Source organism: Scylla paramamosain, chromosome 2 (genome assembly GCF_035594125.1).
Source record: "Scylla paramamosain isolate STU-SP2022 chromosome 2, ASM3559412v1, whole genome shotgun sequence".
In the NCBI taxonomy this organism is placed as follows: Eukaryota; Metazoa; Arthropoda; class Malacostraca; order Decapoda; family Portunidae; genus Scylla; species Scylla paramamosain.
The window spans coordinates 39,554,687-39,567,213 of record NC_087152.1 but is presented as its reverse complement, the minus strand read 5'-3'; the positions used below and the strand labels follow the sequence as shown (position 1 = coordinate 39,567,213).

The 12,527-nt window shown below is 44.4% G+C and overlaps 3 protein-coding genes across 13 annotated transcripts in view; all 3 read right to left on the bottom strand.

Annotated features, from left to right (window-relative positions):
* LOC135114927 (uncharacterized) overlaps window positions 1-12,527 on the bottom strand; it is a 364,637-nt gene that overhangs the window by 256,293 nt on the left and 95,817 nt on the right. For all 9 annotated transcript variants that reach the window (XR_010275727.1, XR_010275726.1, XM_064031235.1 and 6 more), the window contains exon 3: window positions 3,745-3,790. Coding sequence is in view for 7 of the 9 variants with exons in the window: in XM_064031235.1 (XP_063887305.1) it covers window positions 3,745-3,790 (46 nt within the window). In the remaining 2 variants the exon portion in view is untranslated. The remainder of the gene's footprint in view (window positions 1-3,744; window positions 3,791-12,527) is intronic.
* LOC135114784 (uncharacterized) lies at window positions 7,433-9,011 on the bottom strand. The gene is made up of 2 exons (XM_064030862.1): window positions 7,934-9,011; window positions 7,433-7,526 (listed from the first exon to the last, which is right to left on the bottom strand). The coding sequence occupies exons 1-2, from the start codon at window positions 9,009-9,011 to the stop codon at window positions 7,507-7,509; spliced, it is 1,098 nt and encodes a 365-aa protein (XP_063886932.1). The 3' UTR covers window positions 7,433-7,506.
* Window positions 7,804-12,219, bottom strand: LOC135114767 (uncharacterized). Of its 3 annotated transcripts, none has more exons than XM_064030833.1 (2): window positions 10,754-11,925; window positions 7,804-9,077 (listed from the first exon to the last, which is right to left on the bottom strand). In XM_064030833.1, the coding sequence occupies exon 1, from the start codon at window positions 11,923-11,925 to the stop codon at window positions 10,765-10,767; it is 1,161 nt and encodes a 386-aa protein (XP_063886903.1). In that variant the 3' UTR covers window positions 7,804-9,077; window positions 10,754-10,764. The 3 variants fall into 3 exon arrangements, with proteins under 3 accessions (XP_063886903.1, XP_063886919.1, XP_063886912.1); XM_064030849.1 differs by having other exon boundaries at window positions 7,804-8,052; XM_064030842.1 differs by lacking the exon at window positions 7,804-9,077 and adding an exon at window positions 12,046-12,219 and having other exon boundaries at window positions 10,447-11,932.

Below are 12,527 nucleotides of genomic sequence, written 5' to 3'. Positions count from 1 at the left end.
TCCTTTCCAAATATCTTGTCTACCCGACACTCGAAGAAACTTATTGACTTCACAATGGTCTTTATTTTGTACGTGTGAGATGCCGTAGTTAGAAGGAAAAGCAAAAACGTTCAAGTAATTATAGTATTAAGTGTACCTAATATCATGGTCTGAACTCCAGAATGAACGAACGTAAGCACATAAAGGAAGATGCAACAAGCTAACGGGCCTACACGTGGCAGTCACTGTGTGAAACGTACATTCCCCTCCAATTCCACGTCCATCACTGAATGTTGCCAATGTGTGAATCCCCTGCTGTGAACCCGTCTTCGTAACGATACATATTTAGTTCTATTATATGCTTACATTATTTGTTTTACTTTAAACTTATATTGTTCAACTGTTTACGGTTTGTAGATTGCGTGATGGCATGATATGACCACGTCAAGAAATGGTCAACTACACCACTCCCGTCATGAGACACGCGTTATACTAGTTTCCCGTTACTATATAGTCTTCATCATTGTGCTGTCAGCGAGAAAAGAATACTTCTCTACTCAATACTTTTGCAACTGTTGCCAGCTAATCGATGCAGGGAAGGTGTCAGACAAGGAAGAGAAGACATGAGAGTGGACTTGGTTGGAAGGATGAGGCCGTGAGGGGGAGTGTGGTCGAGAGGGCGGCCACATTATATTTTTACTACTATTCTACTCGCTTGGAGAAGCATCATCATCATTATGATGTTCGCACTACCTATTATTTATATAAAATACAATGCCGTTACATACTACAGACCGTTTTCACTAATGCATCTTATTTTTTTATGTCGTTTCCATGTATTAAAAGTGACTGACGTAATACTGGCTTGTTACGGTGATTATCGACATCTTTAACAACGTTATACAGAATACACACACAGCACAACAAACTCTGATTTAACGTCAATATTGTCCAACACACTTTATAATTTATTGGATCACTCCGTTTGCACAGGATGATCTAATTTAATCAGAACAGTTCAGGCCGCCGTTTTCATACTATTGATAAACCAAATCCATGAGTGAAGCTGGCTTAGCGAACGCCACGACGAGAAAAGCCAATAAGAGTGTGCGTGAGTGCGTGCGTGCGAGCTCTGTTTCCACTACCCTACTCCCTCCCCTCTTTACCCGTACACTACTGCACCCGAACACCACTGCCACCACTCCAAGGCCCCAATCCCTCCATCGTCCTCCCGCTAACTAGTACTAGCTGAAATTCGGATGCGACTCGAATTAGGCGGTTAGGCAAGGCTAAGTGATGAATATGGAAGTGGATGGAACTATACTAATCCATAGCAACTTACCATCCTCCTCATCCATATATTTGTCAGGAACCTGCCGCGTTTATTTTCCAGTCTTGAGTCCTCTAATCTCAAAATCTACTAGTTGTCAGATTTAAGAAGACTGCCGGCGTATCAGATGGATTAACATTGAGGGAAAACACTTAATACAGTGAGTGTGGTACGTACATACATACCTACAGAACTCGATTATTGACTTAAATTGCACGTAATTGTGTCTCGCGGAATTTCAATAAAGCTCGTTTTGACGTAGAAACAAACTAAGAGAAGAGAAAATCGTTAGTCTCTTCCCTCTTTCCTATTCAGTCGCTTTTCCCAACACACAAGGAACAAGTGGGACTAGATTCTACGGCCACCATACCCCTACTCCCGCTATTATGTACCGAACTCCCGCCACGCTCCCTGATTGCACCAAACATAATATAATTGACCACACTGTTGAGGGCAGTGACTTTTCCTCCCCCTTCCTCCTCTCTGTCTCAACAACACCCACCCACCTACACACCCCAAGAGAGAGAGAGAGAGAGAGAGAGAGAGAGAGAGAGATTAAGCAGATGAAAGAAACTTATTGTCCCCAGAGTGAGCAACAACCTCTCCTGCGGCTCTTGCCTCTGCCTCACTCTCCCTGCCTTACACTCCCTTCCCACTCCCTCTCTCTCTCTTTTACTCCACCTCTCTTCCCTTCTCGCATCCCTCTGGCCTCACCTGCCTCCATTCTGCTTCACTCCTCTCCCTTCTCCTGCCTCTCCGCTCACCGCACCTCTCCTTTTCCTGCCACTTCCTCTCTCCCTTCCTCGCTTACCCTGCCTTACCATCACATGCGCAACCACAAACGCTGAACCAAAGGCAAAAAACTGATGTAGAACTGGGAAAGAAATCCACAAACGCCGCTGAAGAATAAAAGACAATTTAAAGGTTGACTGATTGGCACAGTATTCGGTACCTTTAAAAGCCCTTCATGAATTCAGTTATGATCAGCATTCCACTGAACATAGAGGTAAGAAGAGAACAGGAACCAATTAAACGAGCCTGGAATCTGAAGGAAGAAGATCGTAGGGTGAAGATAGAGAGTGAAATGGGACGATGGACTTGTGATAGAGCTGAAAAGGAGAGTAACACATGACGCACCGGACAGAAACACCTGGAGAAGAATCGTACTAGAGAAATAGTGAAAGAAATACTCGTAGATAAGACTCATTTTTACCATGTTTTGAGTTGTCTTCAGTTTCAGGTCCTCTGATATGCTGATATTCTGTAGGGAAATTCTCAGCAGAGCATTGAACTAAAAGCTGAGGAAAGACACACAACACAAGACCATGATAGGTTACGCGACTTCTGACCTTGACTTTCTAAACAAAAAGATATTCCTCCATTATCACTGTGATGTTCAGTCTGCCTTCGGGGACGTCAGATTATCCAAGACTTTTTTACAATTGTATGATACTCCTGGTGTAAATAATTCGTTTTTATCTAGGTTCCTTACGGCCTCCCACTCGCTAAAACGTTCTACTCCTAGGCTGTTCCATTACACGTTTGCCAAGCGTGTGCCATTGTCTGGAAAACTGGCCAGTCATTTAATCTATCATTCCCTAGAGCTTTTTTTTTTCTTTTTTATCATTATTTTTTTTTCCCAGGCTTTTTTTTTCGGCGCATCGGGGTTCCAATCTCCATCCAGCACTTTGAAAAACGTATTCTCGACACAACTGCCTCGCATGTATTCTCATTTATTTATTTCCAGAGCTTGTTTTCCCGTTTTTTTTTCCCCTCCGTTCCTACATTATTTTCCTCAACCTTTCAATTCCTAAGCAACAACATTTAATTCTCACTCTCTTCAAAGGGCATGTTTGCCGCCGTGTGGCTTTATCACCCCATTCCAGGAAATTTGCTTTCTTTTTACTCAGAAACACCCTTTTCCCCTCCTCAGGCATATATCACCTCACTGAACCATTTTTTTTTTCTCTCTCTCTCTCCTCAGCTACTCGACCCCTTTTCAACGCCGTACCTTTGCTCATAGGCACACGTCATCTACATATCCTTTTGTATTTACCCACTGTGATTGTTTCCGTGGCTCTCATCCAGTTCTTCACACGCTGGTCACCCTCATATCACACCGCCAGAAAACAGTCGCCACACTCCCTCTCTCTCTCGGTGTGCTCGGCGTCCGTGCTCACATTTCCCACCCCCACAAAAAGGGCTCGCTGTCTGACACCTTTCCACATTTATCGCGTCGTTTCGTACTTTGCTGTAAACATTATATTTCCTGCGCTCCATTTATATTCTCTTCTCCGAGACTTTAACTGTTGAATATTTACTCACCCTGTGCTACGTTAATTATTTATTTTCCTCTTTACGAGTCATAACATTACTTCCGCTTATGAAAGTCAGATCTCGCGCTTCGCAAAACACAGTATTTTTCACACACTTACCAGCCTCACATACCGGTAAGTGCTTGACGCCAGTACGCTCCCCATGCTGAAATAAGGAATAAACATTATGATATACAGGCGACAATTATCCATAAAGACATAAACAACAAAGAAGTAAAAGCTTCAACTTCATGACCTAATTCTCCTGTGAAATAATGTTTTTATTTTTGTGTGTGTTTTCCACTTTATTCTTACTGTTAGTAAACCGAGGCAATCTAATAAACAGACGTAATCTAAGAGTTGTAGTGTTATTTTCCAAACATATCCAGCACGTGTAGCACAGGTAATCAAACCAATGCCTCATCCACACGTATACCCACACACAAACCCATTCCCATACCCTATACTGGTCTACACTTGCTTCAAGGCATAATAATCACCTTCTCAACTGACTTTGAAACAAATATCCGTAGCAAGGAATCTGCAAACACTATGCAACGTATACGATCAATACAGGACCTAGCACTGGATCCTGCGATACTCCACCTTTGACCATTTCGTAATGAAAAATACTGTCTACGGCTGCATAGGTAACTTTGGAGCCGTTTTAGTGTTGGTCCTCGTATGGAATACACTTCAAGCTTCCGCAGCAATAAGTCATATTAAATGATGTCGAAATATTTCGGTAAATCAAAAAATAACATTACTTGATAATCTTGTTGCCTAGAGGCTTGCAAAAATAGTCTGTAAGGCGGTGAACAGCTAATTATGTTGAGTAGCTATGACGAAACCTGTGCTGATAACTGGATATCAACGACTGACTGCAACAGGCATTTTTTCCGATTACTTGCGCTGAATATGAATAATAAAGAAAGAAAAAGAAAAGAAAGAAAAGCAAATACATACAAACGAGACAGTACAAGACTTCTCATACGGTCTTTCCCCACACCCAGAATCATACCAACACCCACAACTGCTCAACACCGCCTCTCTCGCTACTGCAAGCCATGCCTGGGTGAGCCACGCAAGCTGGTGCACGTCTTTAAGCCGCAATTAATACGTACACTTTACCTCTACAGAAGAATGGCAAGGGCAGATTGTTACGTAGCACAGAAGAGCAGAAAACTACATAAATATCATGATATACTCAGCATTCGCACATACTACATACATACATACTTTCATACTTTCTTTTGTGAACAGGTAGTTAAGTGGACTTTTTTTTCCCCACATAATTTTGTCGCCCTTAGCCATTGACCCAAGAGCATAGAAAAATAGACAGGCAGGCAGACAGACAGACAGACAGACAGATATAAAAAACGTGGTAGTGTGCCAAAATTTCACGAATATTACGCACGTACAGGTAAGCAAGCATGACGAACATTAAACAAACACTTCCTTCCTCCCACCAACAATTAACATTCTCCGGTAAGGTGTGTGTGTGTGTGTGTGTGTGTGTGTGTAGTAATAATAATAATAATAATAAATAATAATAAATAATAATAATAATAATGATAATGATAATAATAATAATAATAATAACAGCAGTGGAAATAACAGCAGTGATAGTGGTGGTAATAGTAGTAGTAGTAGTAGTAGTAGTAGTAGTAGTAGTAGTAGTAGTAGTAGTAGTAGTAGTAGTAGTAGTTCTCAAGGCTATTGATTTCCTGGGGGTAAGGTTGACGACATGCAAGGCCTCGGTGTGACCCAGTGAGACAATAACCGACAATAACACGGGTATCTTCAAGTGAGATAGGCATTGGTGATCCAGCAGACAAATATAGTTAGTTCGCTTTACTGGGATGCTAGTTGACGCTGTGGTGTGTTTGGAGATGTGAGGGCGTCATGTAACCTCAGACTCTGGTGCCGTGACATGCAAGGTGGTGGACTGGAGACGAGGCTGTCAGCAGGTGAGGAGTTTACTTCCCAAAGCTGGCATCGATTCCATCAGCTTGTGAGTTCCGTGAGAATTATCATCACACTTCCCTGACAGGCGGGGCCATCAGAGGCTTGGGGATCCCGATGTGTACATGACGTGTGGAGAAGTTGTGGAAGTTAAGGCTGCCAGCCTGGCCACATCAGAAGATACGTCAGATAGTAAGGGAGATACGAGCCGGGGCACCAACAAGGCTAAATGTATTCTGTCGGTGTGTTGGAAACCTGGCGAGTTGCATTAAATGAAACTTTTCTCAGATTTCGCTATTGAGCTCATTAATGTTTGCCCGTAACAGTAGTTTGACAATGATAATTGACCATGTGGAGGTTGGTGGTGTGTATCGGAAAACTCAACAAGGAACCCTCGTGGGACGTGATTAGCGTACACAACACAGAAAATTATGGAAGCTGCAGCGACGTGCCAAATAGAGCGGTGGAACATATTCATTATGTCTGTCTCATCGAGGATGTGTGCAAGTAACTGTGCAGGGTACTTTCTTTTTTTTCCTCGTCCAAAAGAATGTTATTTCTGCGCCATGTTTGTTAATGTGTAGGTGATGGTAAAAGGCTGTACACAGGTCCACATTCTTAAACGTTTCGGTGCTTTTTCTCTTTTAACAATCTATTGCGTAATTTACTAGTTTCCAAGAATGTTTTAATGATTTAGTGATACTTCAAGGATTCTATATCATCAGAGAGAGAAAAGCAACCTTCAAAACTCGACTTATCATCCGTGTGGCTTTTAAGAACAGTCCTGATGAGAGAACAGTGAGCTTAAAAATGCGAGTCATAATCTCTCATAGTAAAAAACCTTAGTGTTTTTGGCAGATTTCAGTGGCGATAATGATACATGTGCCAGACTACCTTTACGAGCATTGTGACGCAGCTCCTGTATCTTATCAGAGAGCGTGAGTACCTGACGATACGTGGCAGTAAATGAAAACACATATATAAACTTTTTTTCAACCAGAAACGGTGATGTCATTTTTTCTCGAAGCTGAATGTAAAAAAAAAAAAAAGACGTTGCTATCACTCGCGGGTGCAAAACACATCCGAGATTGTTCGATAAAAATAACAGTGCTGTCAGGACAACTATTATTTCAACCGACGCGGGCGAGACTTCCTGTCGAGCACATTTCGACTACGAATAACTAAACAAACTTAGCGTTCGTTGTACATTGCAACTCAGATTCATACAAGGTCACATCCCTCTTGTGGAACGTTGCCTGAAAGCTGTGTGTGTGTTTGTGTGTGTAATAATAATAATAATAATAATAATAATAAAGTTTATTCTTTAGGCGTGTGTTTGTGTGTGTGCGTGCGTGCGTGCGTGCGTGCGTGCGTGCGTGCGTTGCGTGCGTTGCGTGCGTGCGTGCGTGCGTGCGTGCGTTGCGTGCCTGCGTGAGTTGCGTGCGTGCGTGCTTTCAGACCAATCTCCCAAGACCCACTTCTCACCGCAGCTCATCCTCGTGTGAAGACTCAGGACAAATCCAGGAGGTATACAAGGGTCCGTGCGTCTTGGGATCGTCAGGTACGTCCGTCTTTCTTCACCACCTTCACCACTATTCCCTTTCTTAGGCGACGCCCGGCAAGCAGCCAACTCACCTATTGTGTGATTGTGTGTGTGTGTGTGTGTGTGTGTGTGTGTGTGTGTGTGTTTCCTTGTGCCCAATAACGATGCCCTCGGCGGTACACACACACACACACACTCACACTCTCTCTCTCTCTCTCTCTCTCTCTCTCTCTCTCTCTCTCTCTCTCTCTCTCTATTTCGTAACACGGCGACCATAACTGGGAGATTAAACGAATACTTACCAAGTATGATGTTTGATCGTAATTTCACGAACATTTAACTGCGTCACTGAGGTAGTAAACGAGATGCCCGCTTCACCAGCTCCACGTCAGTCCTTCAGAGAATAGGTTTGAGGAAGCAGCCAGAATATTCAAGTTGTAGCTACAACTGAGCTACAAGAGACTAGGGAAGGGAGGGAGGGCGTTTACTACCTCAGTGACGCAGTTAAATGTTCGTGAAATTACGATCAAACATCATACTTGGTAAGTATTCGTTTAATCTCCCAATTTCACTTCACGACTATTTAACTGACGTCACCGGTAGTCAACGAGAACTTTAGAGTGGTTCCTCAAACCTATCAAGCCACTCAAAGGCTAAAGAACAATAATGTGGAAGCATGAACAGCCTTTTATTACCCAATATTCAGTAACAAACCCAAACAAGTACAACAACAGCACGGCTTACAACAATAATGCGCGTGAAGAACTACAAGTTATGAGAGTACAGTTCTGGAAAATTCACCAGCATCAATTATGGGCTTCCTGTAGTACTTCGTGAATGTAGATTCTCTGGTCCAGCCAATAGTAGAGATAATTGTCGACAAAGGGAGCCGCAGGGCCGCCTTACTGGCTGACGCCGACCTGGTAGAATGAGGTGAAAAAATGCCAAGATTAATGCCAGCAGCTCGCATGACATCTTTCGTCCAGCGACGTAATGTGTCCCGTGAAGCCAGTTTGACTGGAGGTCTTGTTGTGAGAAAGAAACCCGTGAGCGAACCCCGCATGTTGTTTGTGCGTTCTAGATAGCTCATCGTTGAGGTGACAACACATAACCTCCTGTCTGGGGGATAGGCTACGAAAACCAATTCTGACAAGTGTGTACCTGGCCTAGAAGTTTTTAGCGGATCACCAATCCTAAAAGAGACCCGACTGTCCGAAACAGTCATGTTCCTAATGTCTAACATATGTAAAGTCTGACCGCGTTGACCAGAGAGGAGCAACATAAGGATTGTTAGCTTCCTTGATAACTGAATCAAGGACAAATCTTTATCGGGCCCAAGACCTATGATGTGATCCAAGATCAAGTGAGAATCCCAGGTCGTACCGTAGCGGGGTAAGGACGGTCTCACCTGAAAGACTGCTTTCATAAACCTTGTAGCTAAGGGATGTTGTCCTGCCGGCTGGCCATTGATACTTGCCACTGCCGAGATGGCCGACCGTAACGTGTTGATGGAGCTGTAAGTCCTACCTGCACCCCTCCTAAATTCGGAAAGGAGGAAATCTAAAAGGTCAGCTGAAGATGGCTGAAAGAGATCAATTTTCCTGCCGAAGCAAAATGACAACCATTTCTTAATATGCGACCCATACTGTACTCTCGTGCTCTCCCTCCAGGAGTGCAGCAGAAATCCGGCAACTTCCGGCGAAAGGCCGCGACTTTGGTACGATTCCCTGATAATACCATCGCTGTCAAGATCAACACTTGAGACCGAGGATGTGTGAGAGTTGGATTTTGTGGCAGCACGAGAGGAAGACGGGGGAGAAGCACAGGAGGTGCCGTTAGCAAGCGGAGGGCTGTCGGGAACCATACTTGAGTCGGCCATAGAGGAAGAATCACCATCACTGTAGCTTCGTCTTCCTGGAGCTTTTGGAGGACCCTTGATATAATACTGAAAGGTGGGAAAGCATAGAAGTTCTTATTTGACCAAGTCATCGTGAAGGCATTAACATGAATGGCACAGGGATCTGGCTTCCAGGAAACATAAGCAGGTAATTGTGTATTTATGCGAGTGGCAAACAGGTCAACATCAGGTGTGTAATAGAGTTGAGAAATGCTTTGGAAAATATGAGGCAGTAACATCCATTCCGCATCCATGTTTTTCAATCGGGATAGTTTGTCTGCCTCTGTATTATGTAGGCCCTGTATATGCTGTGTTGACAAAGTAATACCCCTTGACAGAGCCCATTCAAAAATTTGTTCCACTATCACATGAAGGTAAAGTTTAGTACTGCCACAACGATCTAAACAGGTAAGTGCAGTGACACTGTCAGAACGGAGGCGAATATGAGTACCCCAATTATCCTTGCAAAGAGACTGTAGACCCATGAGAATAGCTTTTAATTCTAAACAGTTGATGTGATCCAGTTCATCATGAGCCCAGTGACCAGCAGTCCTGGCATTCCCCACCACTGCGCCCCAGCCAGTCAGTGAGGCGTCACAAAACAATTCTAGTTGGTGGGGACTGGATCGTAACGACTTTGTTTGTGAATCTATATTATTAATCCACCATTTGATTAACCCCTGAGCATGATTGTCCAAGATAACAGGTGAGTTATAATTCCCATGATGCCGTGCGAGTTCCTTGTTACGAATTATTTCCAAGTACTTATACCTGAGTGGTGCCAACTCCACGGCAGGGTCAGAGGCTACAGCCATACCAATAAAGGAGGAGAGTTCAAGTAAGGATATAACATCTTTGTTCAGTAGAAGTGAACCCTGTGCCTTAATGTGCTTCCTCCTCCTGGGTGTCAGAGTGGCAGTCATGTCTACAGAGTTTAATACCACACCAAGAAACTCAATCTCTTGGGTAGGCTCTAGGACCGATTTGTGAGGATTTACTGTGAGCCCTAAGGAGTCAAAAAGGTGTAGAGCGTAAAGCACATTAGATCCTAAAACGTCAGCAGAGTCAGCAATAAAGATGCAATCATCCAAATAGCATGACACGAAAATTCCCAACTTATGAAGATGCGAGAGGACAGGTTTTAACAATTTAGTGAAAATACGGGGTGCTGAAGTCAAACCCTGTGGAAGGCAAGTAAAGCGGAACGTAGAGTTACGCCAAGTAAATTTAAACCAATTCCTGTCCTCTGGCCTCACATAGACTGAAAAATAAGCGTCTTTGAAGTCAATAGACATGAAATGACAGTTCTGGTGGATTAAAGGTAGCACATCTTTGAGAGTATCCATCTTAAAATGTATATGGTCCACATATTCGTTAAGTTCTTTCAAATTCAGAATGACTCTAGCTGTGCCGTCTCTCTTAATGGTAGGAAAAATGTTAGAAAGAAAACCATGTCCCCCTGGTGCACATAATTCAACTATCCTCTGCTCCAAGAACTTTAGCATGGCAGAGTCCAGCGCTTTTTCATCTGAAAGTGACAAGCTAAGAGGAGCCGGAGGGCTCCCCTGTATGGGGACACGCACAAAAGCTAAAAATTTTCCATGTACCACATCATAGATCCATTTATCCGAGGAAAGAAGGTTCCACTGTAACCTGGCATCAAAGATTTTTCCCCCATGAAAATTATCCGGAGTATTAATCAAGTCCATTAACAAGGGACTTACCAAAGGTACTTTCACTGGTGAGCTCTGTGTCTCGGCATCCCCTTCCCCTGGGGAGGCCTCTGGCCTAAAAAAGACCTTGTTTGGTGACGTGGTCTCGGCTGCTGAGAGTGAGGGCGTGAGGGTAACTGGCGAGGTGAAGCAAATCGTTTTCCAGGAGCTTTGTAAGGGCGGAAGGTGGGCCGCCCAAGTTTCCTGGATTTGTGAATTTCCTCACACTTCTTAATCACATCGAACGGGAATAAATCATCCTTGCCGACCTCACACTCCCAATTGCAGAGCTCTGCCAAGGCAGAATCATTCACATGAGTTCGAGCAACCTCTTTCCGAAGCTGATTGATGTAGTTAACAGCGGAAGTCAGTAGCCTCAGGCTGTTATTAAGACCATCAAGGTAGTAGTTTACAGGCTTGTCTTTCTTATCACCAATATCACTGATGCAACAGGCAATGGGGACCAACGCCTTGGTCAACAGTTTATTAGTAAGTGACAGCCGAGTGTCAACTAGCTTTCCACCGACGCTCATTGCCTTTGTGATGGCAGAATTAGTCGCTGGGACCTTTAAATTGGGTACATTACTCGGGAGTTTGATCTTATCACATGTAAGCTTCACACCGTCAGAAGAGGGCCGACGTCTCAGACTGGCATTAAGAATGCCAGCCAGGCGGTCAGATAAGGGGTCACCTGTCTCTTCCTCACCCCGGAAGTGGCCAGCAAACTCATCGAGAGCTTTCTGGAAATCCGCATCAACCACCGAATCACCGGTTGACTGTGTAGCGGGGGCAGTAAGCAGATCGAGGTCGTCAAGGGGATCAGCTTCGGGCAGACACCGAGGCGCTTCAGCTGCCTCATCATCAGAATGGGGGAAGGTGAAGTTTGTCTCCACCGACACTGGAGGGACTGCCGGCTGGTCTAATCTTTCAATTAGAGCACCCAAAAGGGTAGAAAGCTTGTCCAAAGTTACTTCACTCGAAGGAGGCACCGCTGTATCGCCGATGTGGCTCGGGCCCGCAGCTGACTGCGGACAGGCGGGAGGTGGTTGAGTACTGGAACTATCCCGGGAGGCCTTCCTCCGCTTGCCATCGCCTTCTAGAAGGTCCTTCTCACGTCGCTTCCCTCCCGAAGCAGGTGAGGGGGGACGCCGAGGCGTTCCTGAGCCCTTTTCCCGTTCCGACATCTCACGTCTAGAAAGAACGGAAAACGGGAAGGAAACACAAGAGCCAACATATACGTCCTTAGATCATATATGTGGAATCACCATACAGCTAACACCCTGCTGTAGCGGGTGAAGGCTTACCAGGCTGACTCCTAAGAGAAAGCCGGTGAACAGAAGCCAGGTGGTCGACGAGCGGAACAGCAGACAGCGTTGAGGTGTGGACTGTGTGGAGACTAGCAGCGAACTGACGTGGAGCTGGTGAAGCGGGCATCTCGTTGACTACCGGTGACGTCAGTTAAATAGTCGTGAAGTGAAATCAAGTGTCTATTCATTAAATACTGGCAGCTTATAAGATCTGTACACTCGTAAAGCACAACAAGAAAAAATTGCAGCACACATTGGAAGAACAGCCACAGGAAGGAAGGATTTTAGAGTACGAATTATTACCTGTTCCTTCTTAGAGGTTTTCTCGTTTGTGTGTGTGTGTGTGTGTGTGTGTGTGTGTGTGTGGTGAGGGAGGGGAAGGACGGCCTGTACATACCTGTCCTGCCCTCATCCTAAATAAGCGTGTATTTTCACCTGAGCACATAACTATTTTTCATTTCGCTTTTCTTTATTCCATG